Source organism: Podarcis vaucheri, assembly GCF_965113315.1.
Source record: "Podarcis vaucheri genome assembly, chromosome: 10".
Lineage (NCBI taxonomy): Eukaryota > Metazoa > Chordata > Lepidosauria > Squamata > Lacertidae > Podarcis > Podarcis vaucheri.
This window is the reverse complement of record NC_138748.1, coordinates 50,489,290-50,513,554: the sequence shown is the minus strand read 5'-3', so window position 1 is coordinate 50,513,554 and position 24,265 is coordinate 50,489,290. Positions and strand designations below refer to the sequence as shown.

General features: G+C 44.1%; 1 protein-coding gene across 3 annotated transcripts in view; it reads right to left on the bottom strand.

The window, feature by feature from the left end:
• The window catches only part of NT5DC3 (5'-nucleotidase domain containing 3), a 45,647-nt gene that overhangs the window by 16,278 nt on the left and 5,104 nt on the right, over positions 1-24,265 (bottom strand). Inside the window, exons 1-4 of one of the 3 annotated variants that reach the window (XM_082240541.1) lie at positions 20,132-20,536; positions 7,441-7,625; positions 2,644-2,718; positions 1,960-2,015 (exon numbers count right to left, since the gene is read on the bottom strand). In XM_082240541.1, coding sequence (XP_082096667.1) covers positions 1,960-2,015; positions 2,644-2,718; positions 7,441-7,625; positions 20,132-20,402 — 587 coding nt within the window. In that variant the 5' untranslated portion in view covers positions 20,403-20,536. Of the gene's footprint in view, positions 1-1,959; positions 2,016-2,643; positions 2,719-7,440; positions 7,626-20,131; positions 20,537-24,265 lie in introns of those variants that run through there. The other 2 variants (XM_082240543.1, XM_082240542.1) reach the window with 2 other exon arrangements.

Below are 24,265 nucleotides of genomic sequence, written 5' to 3'. Positions count from 1 at the left end.
TCATATGGCAGTACAGTGCTACCTTGGTTTACAAACTTAATCTGTTCTGGAAGTCTGTTCTTAAACCAAAGCATTCTTAAACCAATACATGCTTTCCCATAGCAGCGGGGGACTCAATTTACAAATGGAACACACTCAACAGGAAGCGAAACATGTTCTGCTTCCAAGGCAAAGTTCACAAACCAAAACACCTACTTCCGGGTTTGCAGCATTCTTAATCCAAGTTGTTCATAAACTAAGCTGTTCTTAAACCAAGGTACCACTGTATCAATATTCTACACAGAAAACCCACATCTTCTCTAGTCTCACATAAGCAATGGGTCAGCCTTAACCATTATGAATACTTCTTCCCTTATCTGATGTCACAGATTCTGCAAGGAACACCATGCACTGCCAACTGAGACAGACTGACAGTCTTGTTAAGTCAACGAAGGAAGCCAAGTTTTACCGCAATGACACATTGTGGATCTTAAGCTCTCATTTCTGTCCTAAAAGTTAATTAGACACTAATTCTTTAAGGCCCCAAGAGCAAAGTTAAAAGAAGGCATTGCCCCCACTTTTAAACTTTATTACATAAAGCACTGATTAGAAGATGGTATTTTAAAAAAGGATTATAGTCAATTCATTTCTAATCTTAACGCAGCTCAGCCTCAATGACTTTCAAAGTACAGCAGAAGTGTGTGTTACAATCAAAGGCTGCCATGTTTCAAGCAAAGCAGGTACTATGTGTGCAGCTTTTTCCAGATGAGTTCAGTTAGAAAGGATGGGTTTCAATTAGAATCACAATGGACAAAATGAACTTTCCCAAGAATATTGCAACCTGCAGGATGCAAAGCAAAGGGTGATCACACACACACACACACACTCCTCTGCATTCTGTTTTAATGATTCCTTATATTAAAATCCTTGCTAGAGTAGATGAGTCATTAGCAGAAGCCTAAATACCATGCAGTCCTGCACAGTCTTCTAGTACCATTTGGCAGCTGAAAGCAAGGACATTAGTCAGCGGCACGTGGTCGGCCAACCCTCCCCAGACCACAGAAGCTAAAGAACAGACTATTTCACTCAGCCATTTCTTCAAGCAGAGAACACCACAACACAGGGGCTCATTTCATCCTATATAGTAGGGACGTCCAACTCCCAAGAGACTGCGCTCTAAAAGGTAAAGGTACCCCTGACTGTTGGGTCCAGTCGCAGTCTACTCACAGAATAAAAAAACTGGCAGTGATCTTCCCCTTTTGGGGGGGTTCAGGTCAAAGTTGTTGACCTTTTTGGGGGTTCAGGTAATAATGTTGACCTTTCTCTGGGGGAAAAGGAAAATGTCGCTCACCAAAAGATCATTCAGCCTCACAGCAAAAACCCCGCCTTCCATTCTTGCGATCATGCGCGAATGGAGGGTGGGGCAAGGCTGGATGCTTTTTTTTCTCCCGCAAAGGAAAAAGAGCCCGCGATCGACCGAAACCTCCCGGGGATCGACCAGTTGATTGCGGTCGACTGGTTGGACATCCCTGCTATATAGTAATAGTGAACTCACTCTTCACAAGACAATTCTTAAGTAGCCAAAACAACGCTAATGAGGCAAAGGTGGGAGATCTCAGCCAGATTGTGGGGACCCCAAATATTTGCAGAAATAATGATTTTAAAACCTCCTTTTTTTGAGCCGGGGGAGGGGAGAGAATGTGAAGGGAGTTTGGTGCACAAAACAGCCCAATGAGGACTGAGTACAGTATGCTCTCTGGCCATGAAATTCTGAATGGATTGGGGGAAATAGGATGGAGTATCCTGAAAGCTGTCACAATTGGCTGGCTGACTAAACAGAAGCACCACCTGCTGCAACATATCACTGCCTGTCCCGCTTGCTGTATTTGAATGTTTAGACTTTTGAATGTTTAGAGTCCCCTGAAAAAACAACAACCTCACAGCAACATTTTGCTGTGAACCATGCAGGTTAAGACTTACCTGTACACTGTTCCCAACTGAATATAATGAAAAGCATCAATCTTCATCAATAATGCCTTTTAAAAAAAGAGAAAGGTTTTATTTGAAACCTATCAAGGCTTCACAGCAGTATTTTGATGAAGTTACAGGCAAATACAGTTGTCCATGATTACTACAAGATTTAGAGCAGGCTTCCTCAAACTCGGCCCTCCAGCTGTTTTGAGACTACAATTCCCATCATTCCTGACCACTGGTCTTGCTAACTAGGAATCATGGGAGTTGTAGGCCAAAAACCTCTGGAGGGCCGAGTTTGAGAAAGCCTGATTTAGAGTTATATTAGAACTTAAGAAGAATCCTGTTGGATCTGGCTGTAGGCCCATCTAGTCCAGAACTCCGTTCTAACGATGGCTAGCCCACAAGCAGAAACGGAGCACATTTCTCAGTGAATGAGCATCTCCAGTTAAAGATTCTAAACAAAAGTTTTATTAGAAGTGCAGCATAGCAGGACCTACATAGATGGGCAAGATACAGCCACTCTGGCCAAAACTTCACTTACTTCCAGCTGAGTCCAAAAGGAGCGTCACACAAGCTACAGGGAAACAGAACTCAAGTTTCCCCAATAATACAAGATCTGACAACATTCGATCAAGCGTTAGGGAATACATCTCACAGAATGATGATATCAATGGAATAATGTATACCTACCCGATGCACATCATAATGAAGACCTCTTATTGCAAAATTTGGATCGTAGTCATACTTCCGGATTTCTGCAGGATACTAGCAGAATAAGGGAGGGGGGGATTATTTTACCACAACTTATTTAAGCAACATGATCTATCCCCTTTAATCAGATAAGACAACCAGCTCTCTCTTCTTTCCTAGTTTATATCAGCTTGCCCACTAAGGGCTATGCAAGAAATTCCCTGTTAAAAGCCCCCTTTCTGATAAGAGCCCATTTAGCATCTCTGCAATCCCTCCGAGAAAAAGCTGCCACAGAAGTCAAAGCTTTCATTATGTCCACTCCCTAGCTCAGTGAAATCTGCCTTATAACTCTGTGGTGTCCCCCACTCCTTGGGAAACATAGTTATTTGTCACTCCATGCAACATGGACTTCTGCTCTTCGCTGCCTCCTGCCCACCCCACCTCCCACTCTTGAGTCCCACATTGTTTATCAAGCACCTGCTGTGGATTAGGCAAACTGCTCATCCCTGGTGCCTTGCCAATACCCATTTCCAGAATGCAGAGATTATGTTCCAATGAAACAACATCAGGACCAAGCCCTCCCCAGACTCCTTACAACATCCCTTCCAAATTAATGCCAGTTTTGGTAAGCATCTAGCTAAGGATCCATGATTCACACTCTAGATTCACTCTAGATTCACACTAAGGATGGCAACAGACAAATGCCTCACTTGTTTATCATTTGCCTTGATAAAACAGTAATCTCTGGGCGTATTACTTTGTGACCCCTGAAAGTGGAATGTAAGCAGCTAAAAGGTTGGCTCCAGTTAGATCATGTGTGTGAGTGTAACGACCTCCGTTCACTGCAACCCCCAGCACTGCACCAAAATCTGATCTGGAGCGCTGGGGGGGATCCCCAGATATCTGGGAGGGGGTGCAAGGAGAAGTTCCATTGTGCTCATGGGAGGTGTTCCACTCACACAATGATTCAAACCAATGGGTCTGCAGTGACCTCATAATTTTGCATGACTAGTATCCAAAACAAAATCTTAAGGCTCCTCCCCTCCTCGAAGTTGGCAACTCTTATTTAGGAAGGTGCAAGGACAGTGTCCCAAACTGTAGTTCTAGGCTTCTCCTTCTCACTTTAGTGTCAAGGGATGCGGGTCCCAAGCTGATCCCTCTACTGAAATAATGGATGAGGTCCTTGTATGGACACAATAATTTGATGTACATGGACTCACACAGATCATGGCCAATGGAAGGTTCAACACTGATAAGGGCAAACAGTGTGAATATGTGTTCAGAAAACAAAGCTTCTGTCCTCAGCCTGGCTACCTCTTCAATTTCTAGCTTTGTTTCCCTACAACTGAAAATCGTACATGTTAATTAAAAACAACAGTTCTATATATTCTGTATTATTTAATACAAAAGGTGTTCTCTTTGAGCAGCGCATGAACCCGGCAAACATCTTTTCCACACTTTTTTCAAAACACTACAACAGTGGCAGAACTCTCAGGGAAATTGATCTGCTTATTATTATTTTGCTAGGAAAGTTTAATTTACAGTGCTCAAGCATTTCTCATGTACTTGGAGATGTGTGTGTGTGCGTCATTTTACCTGAATGTACTTCTTAGTCAGGATCATCTGTTGCCAAATTATAGCCTCCAACTGAAAGCAACCATGGCATTTTTACAGAAAACTATGGCTTAAACTAACACCTACCCACAACAGGAGGCAATGGTATCGCTCTCCTGGCTTCAGGGATAGCCATGCAAAGCCTCCTGAGTGCAATGGGAGCGCTCCTCCCGCTGCACTCAGGACACTTTGCGTTACTTTCGCTGAAGCCAGGAGAGCGAGAGGGATTGGTGCGCACCGATCCCTCTCGCTCTCCTGGCTTCAGGGATAGCCACGCAAAGCCTCTTCAGGGCAATGGGAGGAACGCTCCCCCTGCCCTGAAGAGGCTTGGCATGGCTATCCCAGAAGCCAGAACAGCAAGAGGGATCGCTGCATTCGCTGCGCAGCGATCCCTCTTGCTGTTCTGACTTCGCTTCGCTGGAGAGGCGATGCACAGCTTTCCCTCTCTGCGCAGCACCTCGTCAGTGCTGAAGAGGCACTGCGCAGAGAGGTAAAGCTGCGAAGCGCCCCTTCAGCAAAGCGGGAAGAGAAATGGAGCCCCTTCCATTTCTCCTCCCGCTTTGCTGGAGAGGCACTGCACAGAGAGGGAGAGAATATGTTTTTTCTTGTTCTCCTCTAAAACTAGGTGCGTCTTATGGTCGGATACATCTTATAGAGCGAAAAATACGGTAAACATTGCCACCAATATTTTGCTGAATTGCAATACTGTATACCACAGATATATAGATATGATCAAATTTCTTATTTACTTCTGCAGGGATATTTATAGATGTATATATTTAGCTACTGACCTTTGGACTGAAATGCAGAACTGGAAGTGTCTAATGCATTCATTCAGGAGCTCAATTCAGACAGTGGAAAGAAATAATCAGATGCAGCAGCACAGAGAGGGTTAAGCACGGGCATTTCTACCAGTGTAGTAAAGCAACTTTGACTCAGAGGACATTATAAACAGCAGGGCTCCTACCTTCAAATATAATTTTGTGCTTTGCCGCAAGCAATATGTTAACTGAGATAGTGTTAAAAGCCAATTTCCCCATCTCATCATCTTTCAATCAGATAAGGAACAAGACAGGACTTTCATAATTCTACAGAGGCCTAAGCATCTTTTCAAGAAACTGCAAATTTTAATTTTACTCATAATCCTCCTTTAGTTAATTATAATTCCCCTTCATTGTATTATTTATTGCTACAATGAAAAATCTTAATACTGTACATAAACCAACTGAAAAAAGAAGCTGCTTTTGTTTGTAAAAGTGAGCCGCATGTGAAAAAACTCAGCTTCTGAGCCAAGTGCCACTGTAATGTATTCATTTCTGTGAGCTCCCTACTAGACCTAGGACAAATCACCAAAGGTGCCAGAATCCAGGAGCTTCACTTATATACCACAGAAGCACAGAAAGCTGCCTTATACCGAGTCAGACCATTGAACCATCACTCAGTATTGTCTATGCCAAGGTTTCCCAAACTTGGGTCTCCAGCTGTTTGGACTACAATTCCCATCATCCTTTACCACTGGTCTTGCTAGCTAGGGATGATGGGAGTTGTAATCCAAAAACAGCCAGAGACACTGTCTGGCAGTGGTGCTCCAGGATTTCAGGCAGGTGTTTTCCCAACCCTGCACATGCAGGAGCATGAACCTGGGAGCTTCTGTGTGCAAAGCACATGCCCCACCACCACATCAGCATCGCCAACAGAGACCATATGTAGGACCTTATTTATTGCAAAAGGCATACCCCCACCTTTCAGAAAGGTGTTTGTCTTTCTGTTTTATGCCTTCTAACTACCTGAGCTCTATAATGTCTTCAATTCCCGAAATATGATTTATTTATTATTTTTTTAGTAACCAACAGCATAAACTTTCCCTCTCAAGGAGAAACATTGTTTTGCTCCGCAACAACTAGCTTTTTTGCTTGTGGAAAGTTCTGGACCCTGACAGCCCAATCCTACACGTTTACTCAAAAGCAAATCCCCACTTGGCTCAATGAGATTTACTTCCAAGTTAGTGTGTCTGAGATTGCAGCTTTTGCGTTCAAGTGGGAACTTCTTCCAGGCCACATTCCCTCCTGGGCAACGTCCAGGGGGCAAAAGTGGGCGGAGCAAATGTAAATTTGGCCTTCATGCTATACATACACTCCTCTCTATCCTCCATCTGGGCAAAGAATACATTCAATAATACCTTCTCATCAGGCAAAAACCCTCAAGGAGGCAGAACCAGAGAGGTGTGCAGTTTGAGAGGATGTATGGGCTGGGGAGAGTCCTGAGGGCCAGATACAATGAGTCATTTCGCCCCGGAGACTTAGGTTCCCCACGCCTGAGGCAGAGGATTACACACATGAACTGATGCTGAGAAAGCTAAGTAGAGATCTTACTCCTATCTATGTATACATAATTCAGTAGTGCTGAAAGACAAGGGAGTTGTATTACCAAACGTTTCAGACTGAGTTGCAAGGGTTGCATGAAGTCTCTATTTTAGCTGTAAATGGATATCGTTTTAATTGCTATAGCAACCAACTGGTATGCAAGCTTGTTCATGAAATATATGCATTTCAGAAATGGGCAACCTGATTTACAACTGGATCTTGTGCCCACGGGCAAACTTTGGGCATGTGGGAAGCCCCATTAACAGGCGAGGTTTGGAAGCAAACCCCACACGTAACTCACAAAGTGGGGGTTGCCGACAGCACCAATCAGCTTCGACAACAAGCCCCCTTGCCTGCACTCGGGGGTTCCTGATGGGGAGCGCCACCTTGCAGCCAATTCTAGCAAGCTTCACTCTCAGCAAGCCCTGCTTGCAAAGAAGCGATTACAACCAAGAGTTCACTTTAAACTTCTGGTGCTTTTCCTTTGTAGTCACATCCTTTCTGGCCCACACCTGGGTGAGGGATAGCTCAGTTGGTAGAGCAGGAGACCCTTAATCCCAGGGTGGTGTGTTTGAGCTCCACATTGGACAAAACATTCTTGCACTGCAGGGGGTTGGACTAGATGACCTACGTGGTCCCTTCCAACTCTACAGTTCTATGATTCTATGATTTTAAGTCAATCCGCACTGACAAATAAGCACTAGGAAAGGAAGACAGAAGAAGATCAAGCCCCTGGGGTAACATTATTGCATACTACTTTTACAGGTATTCATACTGCATACATTTAAAACATGTACTTCCACACCCCCAAATATCTTACCCGGTGTTCATTTATCAAAAGATCCCGAGCAGCATTGAAGATCAATGTGTGCAAATGCTTGGAATAGAAGACAAGTGTGTAGTCATAATCAAAGCCATAGATTTCTATGTCCGAGAGACTCATTTCATTGTTTGAAAAGATAGCATCTGGATTCAGCAAGTTACTCATAATGGAAGGAACCAGGTCTGTGGGAAAGAGACATAAACACACGGAGAGATTTTCTAGATTTTTCAGAAATAAGACGTTCCAGTAAAATGACAACAAAAATGTATTCCAAAAAAGGATGGATCTTGCAAGATACACACATTACTGCAATGGTATCCATTAGCAATACACTTAATAAAATAAAATAAAATAATTATTTATACCCCGCCCATCTGGCTGGGTTTCTCCAGCCACTCTGGGCAGCTCCCAACCAAATACTAAAAACATGATACAGCATTAAACATTAAAAACTTCCCTAAGCAGGGATGCCTTCAGATGTCTTCCAAAAGTAAGATAGTTGTTTATTTCCTTGACATCTGATGGGAAGGCGTTCCACAGGGCAGGCGCCACTACCGAGAAGGCCCTCTGTAACCTCACTTCTTGCAGTGAGGGAACCGTCAGAAGGCCATCGGCACTGGACCTCAGTGTACAGGCTGAAAGGTAGGGCTGGACATGCTCCTTCGGGTATACAGGGCCAAGGCCGTTTAGGGCTTTAAAGGTTAACACCAACACTTTGATTTGTGCTTGGAAACGTACTGGAAGCCAATGTAGGTCTTTCAGGACTGGTGTTATATGGTTTCACCAGCCACTCCCAGTCACCAGTCTAGCTGCCGCATTCAGGATTAGTTGTAGTTTCTGGGTCACTTTCAAAAGTAGCCCAATGTAGAGCACATTGCAGTAGCCCAAGTGGGAGATAACCAGAGTATGCACCACTCTGACAAGACAGTCCACAGGCAGGTAGGGTCTCAGCCTGTGTACCAGATGGAGCTGCCCTGGACACAGAATTGACCTGCGCCTCCATGGCCAGCTGTGAGTCCAAAATGACTCCCAGACTGCACACCTGGTTCTTCAGGGGCAGTTACCGCATTCAGGACCAGGGAGTCCTCCACACCAGCCCGCCCCCCAAGAACAGCACTTCTGTCTTGTCAGGATTCAACCTCAATCTGTTAGCCGCCATCCATCCTCCAACTGCCTCCAGACACTCACATAGGACCTTCACTGCTCTCACTAGTTCTAATTTAAAAGAGAGGTAGAGCTGGGTATCATTCACATATTGATGAACGCCCAGCCCAAAAGGATAATGCAATGGACTTGCAGTTCATAAACCATGTATTTCAAAAGGGGCATCACTCAGGGACTGCTACAGAACCAGTCGTGTGTGAATTAAGAGGCACACTACACCCCACACAGCCACGGATCAGGGCACACGCAGACCTGAAAACAATGCAGTAAGGTGGCAGTTCTTACAGGTAAGAATCATAGCTGTCTTAGATGAACTTCACAAAGTATTCCCTTTATGCTAACCCATTGGTTATTTTCACTTACCTGTATGTAAGAATTTGGCCTGTTTCTTTTCCCACCTCTCATCCTCATTTTTGTTCAACTGCTTTTTAAAAAGAAAAATCCCCTGGCACTAACTCTGAGGATAACAAAGGCAGCACTTCATCACACACTCACCTGAGAGCAAATCCCATTGAACTCATCTATATTTATCTATTTCTTAGCCCTCTGCCCTTCACAAAAAAATCCCAGGACGGGTTTACATCACAATAAAGCTGTAAATACAATACAGATAGTGAACAGAGCAGCAGTTAATGAATTTAGGCTTGCGCTCCATTCTACTTTCAGAATAATTTAAATTGTTTATTAGGAAGATATAACGTGCTTGCTTGTTATATAAACACCAAAAATTGTTTAGAAAAGCATTTACAGTGGCTTGGAAACAATTAATACAACAGAAAATATTCTGATCCAATCTCAGACACAAGCCAGAGAGGTTCAATGAAACTGAATTTCAGTTAAAAGGATCCTTCTGTTGTCACCTAGAACTAGGATAGGGGACACTGTGACCCTTAAGATGTTGTTGGAATAAAATCACATCAGCCATAGCTGACGGACTGACATGATGGGAGTTGATATATTTGGAGGGTTGCTCTCTTCCATTGTATTCCCCTCTGCCCTGCCAGGTTTTCTTCCATTCTCCCTCCAATCACTCAGCAGTCTGTGGCTTCTGAGTCCACCAAGTCCTCCCTGATCTGCTTTTGGGGTGCCTGCTTCTCTGAGTCCCCCCCCAAAAAAAAACATATTTTGTACTTCTGCAAATGTTTTGGTTCATCCAGACCTGCTGAACATCTCCCACTAGTGTGCTGATGGTGCCATAGATCCTCACTCAAGAGGCAGAATTTGCTGTTTGTGCATAGGGTAGTTAATATTTGCAGAATGCCTTCCAAATGCTTTGGCATGCAATCCTTACAACAAAGCAAAATCGGAATTGTTATCTCCCACACTGCAAAAAAAAAAGGGGAGGGGGGGTGAGGTTGAGAAAGAAAGGCTTGCCCTAAGACAACCTTGCATGTCCATGAAATATGTTGAGTTTTAATAGGATGCTTTCTGGTTTATAGCTCAGTCTTAACCACTATGTCAGCCCTCAGATCCTTTTCTTCAAACTGTTTGAGAGAGACTAGCAACGATCTGGGTCAAACAAAATAATTGCTTGGAAATCCTTACCTAATTAGGCAGATGGGAGAATATATTTAAAGTAGTACCCAGAACCTGGAACTGCATGACGCAATCGGCATTTTAAAAAAAAATGCATACCAGAAACGCAGCATTTTGAAACAACCATAACTTCGCCCAGGAACATTATGCATCCACCTCACTTAGACAAAGCAAGAACAATTTGTGTATTTCTGGCTGCAAATAAAGCACAGAGCCACAACAGAAGGTTTCGCTAATCTTAAAAGCTGTAAGCAAACTGCAGCCAGCCTGAAAATCCTGCTTAGACAATCTGCGTGAAAAAGTTCCCACCCATCCTAATTCATATGGGACTGTATCTTGAACAGGCACGTTACTGCGTGTTTTCACAGTGATTACACACGTTCAGGAAGGTCACGTTTTTGGGTCTTGTGGTGCACTAAGACTCACGGCACAAGAACATCTGGACCTTTCTAGCATGGGGAGTTACAGAGCAGATGGGGAGCCAATACTGGAATCATCAAACAGATGTTTTATTACGGAAACCCAAAAAATAGGTGATACAACAAGGCAGCATTCAGACCAGTCCAGCAACTATTTGGTTAAATGTATGGAAGATTAGATATAAAGTAAATGAATGTATTTCCAAAAGACAGGCATGTGAGAAGCTCAGTTGGATTAGGAGGAGATTCCTGGTGGTAAACAACACTTTGCTAGGGGGACAGTATGGGTAACTTGCTTGAAAGTTGAAAGAGAGAGAGAGAAAGGGTTCTGAATTAGAGAATCTTTAATGAAAACATTTTTTTAAAAAAATAAGTAGAACTAATTAATAATAATAATATTTTATTATTTATACCCTGCCCATCTGGCTGGGCTTCCCCAGCCACTCTGGGCAGCTTCCAACCAAATATTAAAATACTGTACAGTAATACATCAAACATTAAAAGCTTCCCTAAACAGGAAGAAGGAAAAAAAAAGAGAACCACAAATGCAGAATGTTACCTACCCAATGCAGGAAGGAAAAATGGTTTCTTCTTCAGAAAAAAAGAGAGCCATGAAAGATGTGGTTCAGGAGGCTATTCTCTGGGACCAGTCCATTGGACTTGCTTTTTCAAGTCTGCAGAAGCGGGAACTGAGGAGCAAGGGAAGCCCTTTCAGGTCCTTTTAACCTTGTGCTTTATGTGGATTTATTGGATAGAGGCTTGAAATGACAACATAAGGCTATGCATTCCCCAGAGCCCTGACTCAACTCGACTACAAAATAAAGTTAGCAGTGGTGAACAAAACAAGGAGAAGTGTAGAAGGGTGTGTGAAGCTAACTGAATGTGGGCCAACTTCAAACAAATTGGAACAGTGATTTGTGGGCGCCTTTAAAAAACAACAACAGATTAAGCTATATGAGGGAGGGGAGATTCTGCTTCCCATTGTAATTGAGAAATTGGTCCCAAGTTGCAGGAAGTTTTCTTAAAATAAAAATCACAGAGCATGATGTTGTTCATTGCATTAAATTGAAAGAGCAGCTGTATTTGTCTTAGCACAACTCTGTGCTGATGAATGATCTAACTTGTGGGAGGGGGATATCTCTCCCTTTGTCATCTGTATAACAAAAATAGGCAAAGAGACATAAGGGGGCTAATACACAACTGTCCTATCGGGCCAGGCATCTGCAGTGTGACATGAAATGCCTTGGTGACAGCAGAATAATTTTCCACAAATCATGTCGCTGAAAAGATAAAACAGTAGTTGCAAGTCACAAGCTATACTATAAAATTAATTGCAGTAGAATAACCTTCAGACTCTCAATTGCTTTAATGTTTCAGTTGTTATGCAATAATAAAGTTACTGAATGCACCTGTAGTTCTCTTACTCAAGTACCCCAAGGCTATTATACTCGGAAGAAGGAAAGAAACTCCAGTGACATAGTCTCAAGGTTACAGAGTAGAAATTTGTCAAACTCTTAAAGATGCATTTACAGCTACAGCACACATACAAAGCATGGGGGGGAATGGAACAGGAGAAAGCAACTGTTTAAATTTTCTCTGAAGGTGACACACCAAAACAATAAAACAAGAACATTTTATTTCCTGAGTGAACAGGACTGCTTTAAGATAATATTCTTCAAATGCTGTTTTAATTAAAACTGTGTTCTACTTAAACCAAAGGCATTCATTACAGTGATTAAATTACCTGAACGCAAATTAAAGGGCTGATGCCTAGGAAATTGGTTTCCAGTAGCCCTGCTCTATTTTAGGAGTCTATTAGGTTTTTTTACATGTAAATGGATAACAGCATCAAAGGAAATGATAATAAAAGCAGAATGCTGACGTTTGCCTGAAGATGAAATAAACCATATCAAAAGTTATTCAAATTAAGAACCACTATTTGAGATAAGCCTGTTTGAAGCTATTGGCCTCATCTGCACTATACAATTAAAGCAGTATTGGACCACTTTAAACAGTTATGGCTTCCCCCAAAGAATCCTGGGAACTTCAGTTGGTTAAGGGTGCTGAAAATTGTTAGAGAGATCTCTTCTCTGCTCCCAGAACTATAATACCCCGAGCAATTTAAGAATCAATCATCCCAGGGTACTCCAGAAAGTATAGCTCTGTGAGGGGAGTAAAAATGTCAGACATCTTCAAAATAAGACAATGAAAATGAAAGTTGCACTCTGGTCAGAACTCACTGGGAGTTCCGGAAGTCAGTTCTTAACCCGAAGCATTCTTAACCCGAGGCGCACGTTCCCTACATAGGCCTCCCGCAGGCCTGGAAGCGGATTGCGTTCGTATCCTGGGGCAAAGTTCACAACCCAGGACACCTACTTCTGGGATTGTGGAGTTCGTAACCCGAAGCAGTCGTAAGCAGGACTGTTCGTAACCTGAGGTACCACTGTACTCATTCCTTCACTTTGTGCCTCTCCAATGCCTTCAATGAACTCGCTGCTATAGATGCTTGGATCATTTCACTCCTTAGTCAGTCTACTGCTGCAAGCAGAGTTTTCCCAGCATTAAGCCATAATATTTGGCTTCCCCAGACTTCTCCCCAGCAGCCTGCAAAGCCATTTAGGTTAGAATTACATTATAAGATGAGACCGCATGTAGCAGGAACCCACTGGGGAAAGTGTTTTGTTATGATTTACACAAATCTTTGAAGCCTGGGTTCTCTCTTGCAGCACTCTCATATGTCAACACACCAATGAATCCCTTACCCCCTCAGCAGGGCTCTCGCTAGGTCTTCTTTTTATTTTGGTTGTATGTATGTTTAAAAAAAAAAAGTACCATAAAGTACACATCCCACAAACTGAAAATCCAACCAACAGCCTTGCCAGCCTCACTTCCATGCTTCAGATAAGAAAAGGAAATGTCAAGAAATTTACAGGAGAACTTAGTTGAGTTTGACAAAGGGGACAAAAATGCAGCTTGGTTATGACCGGCTTTGGAGAGCATCATGTAAAGAAGTGTGATTGCCTGCAATTTTTGGAGCCACAGAATCAGAGATTTGTAGAGTTGGAATATAGAATGGACCCTGAGGGTCATCTAGTCCAATGCCCTGCAATGCAGCAAACTCCACACATGGTCCCCCTTCCAATTTGAAACCACAGTGGACACTGCTTAGCTTTGCAAATGTGCTAGCAGTTTTATGGCTGCACCATTAGGAAGCAACCCCTTGTGCTGTATATCAGAGAGAGGCATTTGTGTGAAGGCACCCTTGCACTCAGGCTTGACTTTGTTATCTCTCTAAGACCACCCAAAACTGCCCACTCTGAAGAGGCTCATTGCTAACCTTCCTGAAGAATGCCATGCTTTATAGATCAAAATAAGCTCTCACCTTCATCTCTAGAAAAGAAAAATAAGAATCTGGTATCATAGCCCTGATACTGCATTCTAGAACACCAGAAGGAGTTAAAATAAAAAAATTCCTTCCAGTAGCACCTTAAAGACCAACTAAGTTGGTTCTTGGTATGAGCTTTCGTGTGCATGCACACTTCTTCAGATACACAGAAAGGAGTTGTGTGACCTAAAGCTGGAAAAGAATCAATATACACTTCAGTTAATTTACACAAGAATTTCTAAGAATTAAACATCCATTTATCACTGAGGGTCTTATGTTCACAGCCGAACAGAGGGGATGATGGAATCATAGAATTGTAGAGTTGGGACCACAAGGGTCCACAAAGTCCATCCCCTTTTATGCAGGGTCCATCAGTACTGTCTACACTGACTAGCAGCAATTCTTCAGGGTTTCTGACTGGGAACATTCCCAGCCCTACCTGGAAGTGCCAGTAGGACCTTGCGCATGCCAAACAGCTGTTTCACCACAGAGCTACTGCCCTTTCTAGAGCAGATAGCAGACTAGCTGCTTAAGAGCAACCAAGAAGAACAAACAATAACAAGGCACATGCTTATTGGTTTCTATTTCCTAGTAAATAGTAAACCCTGAAACAGCCAAGATTGCTAGAAACAACATCTTAAATTAGCTTCCTTTTCCCTAGTCAAAACAGCATGGCAGCAACCCTATGACTGGTTCCCCAACTAAAATTAAAATTAAGCAGAGCAGTCCAATGTCAATAAACCACTCCTGGCAAATTTCATTTCAACAACCACTAATAACTCACTATAGAAGTTCTCCATTTGAAAGTTATCCCATGGAAGCCAAGTACGCACTGCTTTGTTAACTAGGTAAAATTGCAACAAGTAATTCACAGAAGTTCACTGCCACCACTATGTGCATGGCTACATGCAGTATCAGCTTACTGTATGTTACTTTCTATAATAAGTGTTGATCTGTCTTGCTGGCATGTTTAAAGCAACCCACACTTCATATATCTGAAAGCCAGCTTGATCCAAACTGAGAAACCACTGCTCCTCCTAGAAATTGTTGTGTCGCCTCAAGAGCTAGCCTTGGTTTTGAGCTCAGAAGCAATGTGCTTGACACATTTCAGTTTCGTATTACTCTGGCCATGGTGATCCACTGAAGTGATGCTTTCACTTTTCACCTTGTATATTTGTCACTAGATAAATTCACACATAACGTTTTTCAAATAGATTCATTACAGATCTGTTGGGAAGTACTCAGTGTACCACTGAACAATTTGAAGCATGGAGGAAAACCGATTCAACTGCAGGACTATCCTTTCCATTTCATTAGTTTTAATGACTGGCACAAAATAAGCTGCAACCAACTCTTCTATTTTACACCTTCAAACCACCAACCAGTTCCGATTACTGTACATAAAAAGAAATGTTTAGTCAAAATTAGGAAGAACTCTCTGATGGTAGGAGCTGTTCCAACAGTGAAACAGTATCTTGGAAGGTGGTGAATTCTCCCCAGAGGCTTTTAAGCAGAAGCTGGATAACCACTTATCAAGGATGCTGTAGAAACAGATTTGCTGTACCAGCAGGCAACTACAACAGAGGACTTTTCAGGTGCCTCCAAATTTTGATTCCATGAAAGCACAAAATTAAGTACTGTATCTTTTTGAATAGCTACTAAACTATACGTTAACCTTTTTAGGGGTATAAAATGGGTGTTTGAAAAGAAGCCTAAAAGCAGTTTAGGAAAATCAAGGATGCCTGGGGAGGGGAAACAGCAAGAATGGAGACAGAGGTTTGGTTCAGACATAAACAATCTCAGTTTACCAGTCTGAGAATAAGCACTGTGTGTACATTCTTCCTCCCTTCTCTTATGCACTTTAATGCAATTAAACTGCAGTTTTCCATTACACCCAGGAAACTGTGATTTAAGCTGTGACTATAATCCTGGCTTGCCAATTACAAACAAAGTATTGCATTAAGTCCCAAAGGGAAGGGGGAGGAGACAGTGTGTATGCACATGACTTATCAGCCCAATAAACCATTGCCCATGGTTTATTGGATTAGGATTTTTATATATGAACCAGCAAGACTGAAAAATAACCAGGGTTTTTTTCAGCCAGAACTCACTAGAACTCAGTTCCAGCACCTCTGAGGTGGGTGCCATTGCCAAATTTATAAGATAACAAGCACGCATGGTGAGTTCCAGCACCTGTTTCTGGAAAAACAAAAAACGTTCAATCTGCCATGTTCCGCCCCTGGAAATCCATGCATGAGAATCATGTGACTGCTGCATCACTTAGATTTTTATATAATTTGTACATAATCATAAGAAGAGCCCTGCTGGATATATAGCCCAGTGCCCTGTTTTGTTTTGCACTGTGGCCAACCAGTTGCACATGGAAAGCCCAGAAGCAGCACATGAGCATAGCAGCACTCTGTCCACAGGGACCAATATAAAGTACAGTGCCTCTGATCCTGGAGACAGCGTATCGTCATCATGACCAGTAGCAACTGACAAGCTTATTTTCCATGAATTTGGCTAGTGACCTTTCAACCAACTATTTGCAGCAAATTCCAAGGTTTAACTATGTGTTGTTCCTTTTGCCTGCCCTGTCTCTCCCCTCATTCAGTTTCACTGGATGATCCCAGGTTCTCGCATTATAAGGTGGGGCAGAGGCAGCCAGTCTTGTGCCACTTTCTCCACACCATGAATTTTATAAGCCTCTGTCATGTCTCCCTTACTCACTACAGCGCTTCTCAAAAGGAATCAATTCACACATTCAGAAGAAAAATCCAGTGTCAAGCATTCTCAAGTGTTGTACACTGATGTGTGAAATGGCCAATGGGATACTATACCTACAGTAAACATTTGTCGGTTACTCAATAGGAAGGGAATAAGCACAGATGCAAATTATTAAAGAGATGGAAACTTGTCATTTCCCAATACAATTTAGATTTATTTACACCTCTTGTAACAAAGTTTTTCAAAGCCTGTTAGTTTCTAAAATTGAGCTTCCCCTCAAAGACCCATACAAGCACTTTTGCATGTGGGAGATGTATTATTCTATAAAGCAGCACCTGCAAACACTCCATATTTCAAAATGAGAGCTCACTGATTACCACACCGGCACAGAAACACTATTCATTTAATTTCATTTAACATTAAAAAGCCTCCAATAAATCTGCCATTTGGACCACACGGTTCAGAGGACCAGCCCAAACAGAATGGTTTTTGCGCATCTTATCCAGTGTCTAGGGCCCACGTCATTCAAGACACGACATCTGGTGGGGCACTGTGAGAACAGGATGCTGGCCTAGAATCCAGCAGGCTGATGACGTTGCACAACAGCTCCCATTGTATCTAACCACTGGCTATGCTGGCTGGGACTGAGAGGAACCAGAGCCCAACAACATGTGGAGGGCCACAGGTTCCTCATCCCTGCTCTAGAAGCATGTATGTGGAGCAGTTTTTGTAACATTTGTAACCCACCATTCATTAGAAATTGAAGGGCTGTTTACAAAAGTACAATCAAACCAGAAAATATACAATGTCACAGTAGGTAACACAAATACTAAAAGCTAGGTAGCAACAATAGCCAATGTTTGAGTAAATAAATAGGCCTTCACCAAGTGCCTAAAGCCAGTCAAGGTCTGGGGCTCTCTCTCTAACGTCCAGAGAAAGTAGATTTGATAGAATGAATGCACTACCACAGAAGACTTTCCTCCAGTTGATCCAACCACTCAGAGCCCCTTAAGACCACGGTACTCGACAAATACTGACCTCAACAGTCCACACAGCAGAGGATGACAATAATTGTATCACTGCAAGCCATACAATTTGCAAGTCCTTTCTCTTCGCCAAGTATCACACAGCAAAATGCCCTCTTTTCAGGAATGCTGCTTTCCAGCCTTCTGGTGTTGCACTAGTATACCAAACTAGTTGTGTGGAAATAATGCCCTATAGATACGCACACGTAACTTGTTATCTGACATTTTGCTGGCACCTCAACTCAGACCTGGGAGGGAAAAATAGATACTGCATATTCAAAAGGGAAATTGGTTGCCCATTTAATCTAAAGTAATACATTACTCATCACTGCCACACGTTTTATTTCATTCATTCTCTTACATTTATTTCCCACCTTTTTCCATCATGGAACCCAAGGCAGTGCATAGTGTATGTCTAAACCCAGACCTGCCTAGTTTCAGCAAAGTGGAGGTCTCATGTACCTAGTTTAGATGACACATAATGAGCACCATTTGACGGATGAAACTGCAACAAACCCAGGTTTGCCCCCAAGTGGACTTTCAACAGAAGTAAAAACAAATCCCACTACCCTGACAAGCTGGTCGATATTATTTGTTTAATTCAGCCCTTGTTTTCTTGAGGTGCTTGGCTGGAAGCCACTCCAATTTCCCGGTCTCGACTGCATTTCCTACATTAAACAAAATAATTTTCATTTCTTGCAACTTTCTCTGAAATAAAAAAGGACACCCCATGTATAATTTCTTTCCTGTTGATTATATGACTCCAAACACTACTCACTCATGATCCCTCAAATTTGAGTCTGGAGTGGACCCTTCAACAGAGACCCTATTTTATTTGGCTGGAAGTGACTGCAGCCATGCCTAATGTGTAACAGAAACCATTATGTTGCCCCCCCCCCCAGCAACAAAACACTTTATGATATCTTCTGACAGGACTGGGGAAGCTTTAATCCCCTAGATGTTGCTGAACTGCTACTTCCATCTGCCATAGTAGTAAAGGGTAAAGGGACCCCTGACCATTAGGTCCAGTCATGACCGACTCTGGGGTTGCGGCGCTCATCTCGCTTTATTGGCCGAGGGAGCTGGCGTAGAGCTTCTGGGTCATGTGGCCAGCATGACTAAGCCGCTTCTGGTGAACCAGAGCAGCGCACAGAAACACCGTTTACCTTCCCGCTGGAGCGGTACCTATTTATCTACTTGCACTTTGATGTGCTTTCGAACTGCTAGGTTGGCAGGAGCAGGGACCAAGCAACGGGAGTTCACCCCGTCGCGGGGATTCAAACCATCGACCTTCTGATCGGCAAGTCCTAGGCTCTGTGGTTTAACCCACAGTGCCACCTGCGTCCCAGATATCTGCCATAGTACTCATGGCCAATAACTGGGGGTGATGGGAGATGTAGTTCAGCAACATCTGGAGGGCCAAAGCTTCCCCACACCTGTCTTAGGAGTACCAAAAGAAGAAGCAATTTGCATATACCATTTTTTTAAAAAAATGAAACTATAAAGCAGTCCCTGGAGCCCTGACTTTTACCAGAACAGCAGCACACCACTCTCACACAGTTTTCATTGTCTAACACACAAAAAGCTATTAGGACTACAAACGTCAAGGAGTGAGGGGATCTCATCACAGATCTCCCACATCACATCTGTTTTGGCCTTCAATCAGAGAACCTATTCAGACAATCATGGTGTATGCAAATTTCCCGATTGTCTTTTCAAGGGAGCAGGAAGAAAGATTAGTTGGCGCTCAGTACAGGAACTAGATTTTGGCAAACCACCGCATTCATCAGTGTCCAAGCACACACAGACAGAGATGCACCACAGAATAGGAGCCAACATATGCCCCACACTGGAAGCTGTAATCTGGGCTGGCAAGCCGAAGCCACCCCTCTTCCACTTCTGCACCCAACTGTCCCACCAGGAAGCTCCCTATTTAGTTTTTGGAGCGCCCCTCCCTTCCAGGCAGATCCGTTAGGATGAGAAACTGCGTCTCAGCCAAGGTCACCTGAGCGAACTCCGGCGATTCGAACCCAGAGCTTGCCAACCCAAAACGCTTTCCACCCATCCCCACGCGCTGGCTCTGGGTTCAAACCTCCGCGTGGCTGCGAAGCTCATGTTTGGTGACCTTGGCCAAGGAGGGCTCCTGCCCCAAGCTTAAAGTGGAAGTGTCCCGCTCCCCTCCCTACCCACCCCATGCGCTTTAAAGACACCTGGAGTCCCCTTGAGAAATGGGGGACACACAAAAAACCCCAAAATGGGAAGGGAAAGGGCGGGAGGGGAGAGAGCGGAATGTCAGCAACCGCTTTCTGCAAGCCTAGAGGACCCGCGTGGCGAGGCTGTGGGGCGCCTTCTCCCTCCAGCCCCAAAGCTGCTGAAACACACGCGCAACCAACCCGCCCCCCCAATGCACCCCTCATTTTAAAACCTCTCACCTTTCGTCACTTTCTTGGCTTCGTTATAGCGCTTCCACAGGTAGTTCTTCATGTCCGGGGGCGGGGCGGAGGGCTGCTGCTGCTGCCGAGGGGCCAGCGTGCAATAAGGATTTGCCTTTAAGCCGCCGCCGCCGGAGCAGCAGAGCCCGGCTAAGGAGGCAGGAGAGGCGGCGGCGGCGGCAACAGCAGCAGCAGCACTTGCCCGCCTCGCGCCGCCCTTCCCCGCTGACCCCAGCAACACCCTCGCGGTAGAAGCGGCCGTGGCTGCCATGGCCGGCGCAGAAGCAGAAGCAACAGCTTCTGGCGGACTCCCCGGAATCCCTTCAGGAGAAGAAACGCGCGCCAGCCGCAACCTCGCCTGCCTCCGCTGGCTCTGCGCTCCACTGGCGGCCGCCGCCGGCTGAAGTCACTTCCTCAAGCCCCGCCTCTCCGTCTCCAGGAGGGCAGGCGGGCGGTGAAGGGGCGGGCAGGCCGCGCGCGGCACGTGTCTTGGCGGAAAGACCCGCCCGCCCGCCTCCTTCTTCCTCGGGGCAGAGAGAGCTCAAGAAAAATGCCAGAGCTGAACCCACTGGCTCCTTTCTCTCTCTCTGCCAATAAACCCATTGCAAGCCCCTGCTTGGTACCGCCTTCGTGCCCCTATTGCCAACTTGCCTTGGTCGGACTAGGGCGGGGCCAAGGCATTTTGGCACCTAAGGCAAACCACAAAATGGCACCTCCCTCCTCGCCAGGGAAGAAGGGGTGAAGGAAGAGCTGCCTCGGGAACAAGGCAGGGAGGGTAAATATCTGCGCTGGGATCTGTTGCCCCTGTGGATCTTGCCTCATGGGTTACTGGCTCTGGGTAGGCAGGCGACTGAGGAAAGAGGGCACACTGCAGCAATCCCGCTGCTCCTTTTATTGAGTCAGTTCCATCTGGCCCAGGTCGGTATTTCCCAAACACGCACAGTATGTTGGGGATTGGACCCAAGACCTTTCTGCATGCAGAACATGTGCTACCAGTTTGGGGCCAGTCCATGCATGAGGCAAGGTGAGGCAATTGCCTCAGGTGGCAGAGCCAGCCTCCAAGGAATGCATTGCCCTCTGTTGCCACCACAGCGATCTCCCACCTTTGTAGATCTTTACCCCCCCCCTTGTTCCTGTTGGATATTTTCACTCCACGCTTCTTCCCTGGGGAGGGAGGGGACACCATTTTGTGGTTCGAAATATCTTGCCATTGAGTTGTGGTCCTTTCCCTGTTAGAGACTGCTTTCATTCATTCCTTCATTTCTTCTCCAACCCTTGGGGTCCTTTTCATCCTCTTGTGCATGGACTGTTCCATTTTTGCAGCGTAGGGAATTCCCATCACTATAGGACAAAGCCATCTAACAATTTTCTTGTACAGTATAAAGTTCTTTAGATTTTTGGTACAAGTGTTGACCACAACATCTCTGTGAGGTAGAATGCCCTTGTTGCTATTTTCCAAGCAAGGCATCAACACGAATGGGCGGCTTGGCAACCGTCTCACCCAGAGGGCTGCTCCATATATTGCAAAAGAAAACCTTTCCAGAAACCCCGTATTATTCATTTACTTCCATTTAGGAATCACTTCCTATAAAACATCTCAAAGCGATTTTACAATGTGTCAGACAATCCATGCATGCCATAGAATAATCCTCATCAGAAAAAAAGGTTGCCCAACTCTGCTTTACAGTGTGACCCACATAATACTTAAACCCACCTCCTTTTAAGGCTAGTTAGTCCTATGGTAGAAATGGGGAACCTGGTACCCTCGAGGTGCTATTGGACTCCGACCTCCCATCAGCCACAGCCAGCATGGCCAAAGGTCAGGTATGGTGGAAGCTGTGGTCTAACAATATCTGTTGGACATCAGATTCCCCCCCCCCATCCCTGCCTTATGGAATTAGATTGGCAGGGAGAGAGTTGTCTGATGCAGGCTCACTTAAAGGTGAAGTCCCACTGTGTTCAGGGGGTCTTCCGGGTAAATATGTGCAGGATTTCTGCCTTCAAACGTTGGAGTCTTCATTCTTTGCCTAGAGTCATTTATAAAACCTCAGTTGAAAAGAGCGTGGGAAGCAGAGGTCCATAATGTGAGACAATCTCTCACTTTCATTGCAAAAAGACCTCCTATGGAGCCATGTACTAGCTGAAGTCTATTTTAGTCACAAAAAGTGCCATGCCAACAAATTTGCAGGTCTCTAAGCTTCTAAGAATACCTTACGTACATGAAATGATTAAACTCCACTGCAAGGCTAATAATGTACTTGGCCCAATTTTACAAATACCCATTAATTTACCCAAAAGGACTTTCATGGTCTGTGTGTTTCTGGAAGTACAAAACCATTGCCTTGTGTATTATGTGATCATAATGTGATCACTTTTTGCTGGGTGACTATGCGTTTGTCCTGCTGCTGGCTATTTCTATACTATTGTAGTTTTATTGTTCATTATCATAGAATCAAAACATTGCAGAGTTGGAAGAGACCCTAAGGGCCATCTAGTCCAACTTCCTGCAATGCTCATAGCAGTCCTGGGGCCGGGAGGGGCCTCAAACCACCAACCTTCTGGCTAACAGCAAGATGCCCTGATTCATTGTGCCACTGCTATTTTATTCTGTACTTTAAAATAAACTAGACACCCCCAGGGAACTTCACACTCAGAGGCGCACTCCATTGTCTCTCAAGACAGACGGATGCCAACAACAGAACTGTAAACTTTAAGGGTCTGATGCCCAAACTACATATTACATTATAGTTCTGTGCAGTTTTCCTTTAAGGATGCAATCAGGACTGGATGGAAGTTTTCAAAACTTCAGAAGAGAAGCAAATTTGTCTCTTGCTCCTTTTTTAAAAGCTGGCTCAAGTTCTCTTTTAACGTCATTAGCAACAAGCATGTAAATTGTCCATTGTCTTTCCACTGCACAAAGTAAATGGCTCCAGGACATTGCACAAGCTCTAAATAGATACACACATTCAGAACAACCTGTTCATGGTTATTCAATGTAGCTTCAGACAGCAAAGTAGAAGATACACAAAAGCCTATGTAAACCTACCTGCTCAGATCCATTCCTCAGAGAAAGGAGGATGCAGATTAAGAAAGATAAGGCCTAAGTGCTCCTCCTACCCTCACAGAGTATCATTAGCCACCATTTTGTGCCAGCAAATCAGGAAATGCAGGAACAGTACAGGTGTTATTTGTTCTGTACATTTGTTGCACTAAAATGACAGAGCAGTTTTATCCTCTTTAACTAAGCAAACCTAAATTCCTAGTATGTTCTTGAATCCCTCCTACAAAATACTGACAGTCTGGAGGAATTTTGGAGGTACATTGGTATTTCGGGTTAAGTACTTAATTCGTTCTGGAGGTCCATTTTTAACCTGAAACTGTTCTTAACCTGAAGCACCACTTTAGCTAATGGGGCCTGCCGCTGCATGATTTCTGTTCTCATCCTGAAGCAAAGTTCTTAACCTGAAGCACTATTTCTGGGTTCACGGAGTCTGTAACCTGAAGCGTATGTAACCTGAAGCGTATGTAAGCCGAGGTACCACTGTACAGCAGAGTTCTGGATACAATATGTCAAGAGGGGTCAGTTCCCACCCACCTCACTCACACACAAAAACAAAAGACCACCACAGCCAACCACAAATGAATAACCACACCCTAGGGCCAACCCCAACCTCTCTCACCACCAAAGGAACACAAGTGAACAGCAAAGAACCTGCACAAGCAACGCTGACACCAAACCCTACATATAGTAAGTGAAATAGAAACATTGCCACCCGACCCCACTCTCACCCATCTCTCCCCTCCTCCACCTATTTTCCCCTTTTCTTCCTAATGTCTCAACAAATGAAAATGATTTGTAAAAATGTTACATGGGGGGGGGGACACGTGAGAGAGAGAGAGAGAGACATTGCACAGTTTTGTAAATCAACAAAATCTTTAATTAAAAAAAGAAAAGAAAAAAGAGGGGTGCAATTTCCCACAACAAAAGGACAGAAAGGAGAAGGGATTGCACAGAAGGGATGTGAGAACCAGTGTGGTGCAATACTTAAAGAGTATTTTTTTAAAGGGAAATTCCCTTATTCTGAATAGGATTCCTCGCAAGAAAAGGGAAAAGTTGACAGCTATGGTCAAAAA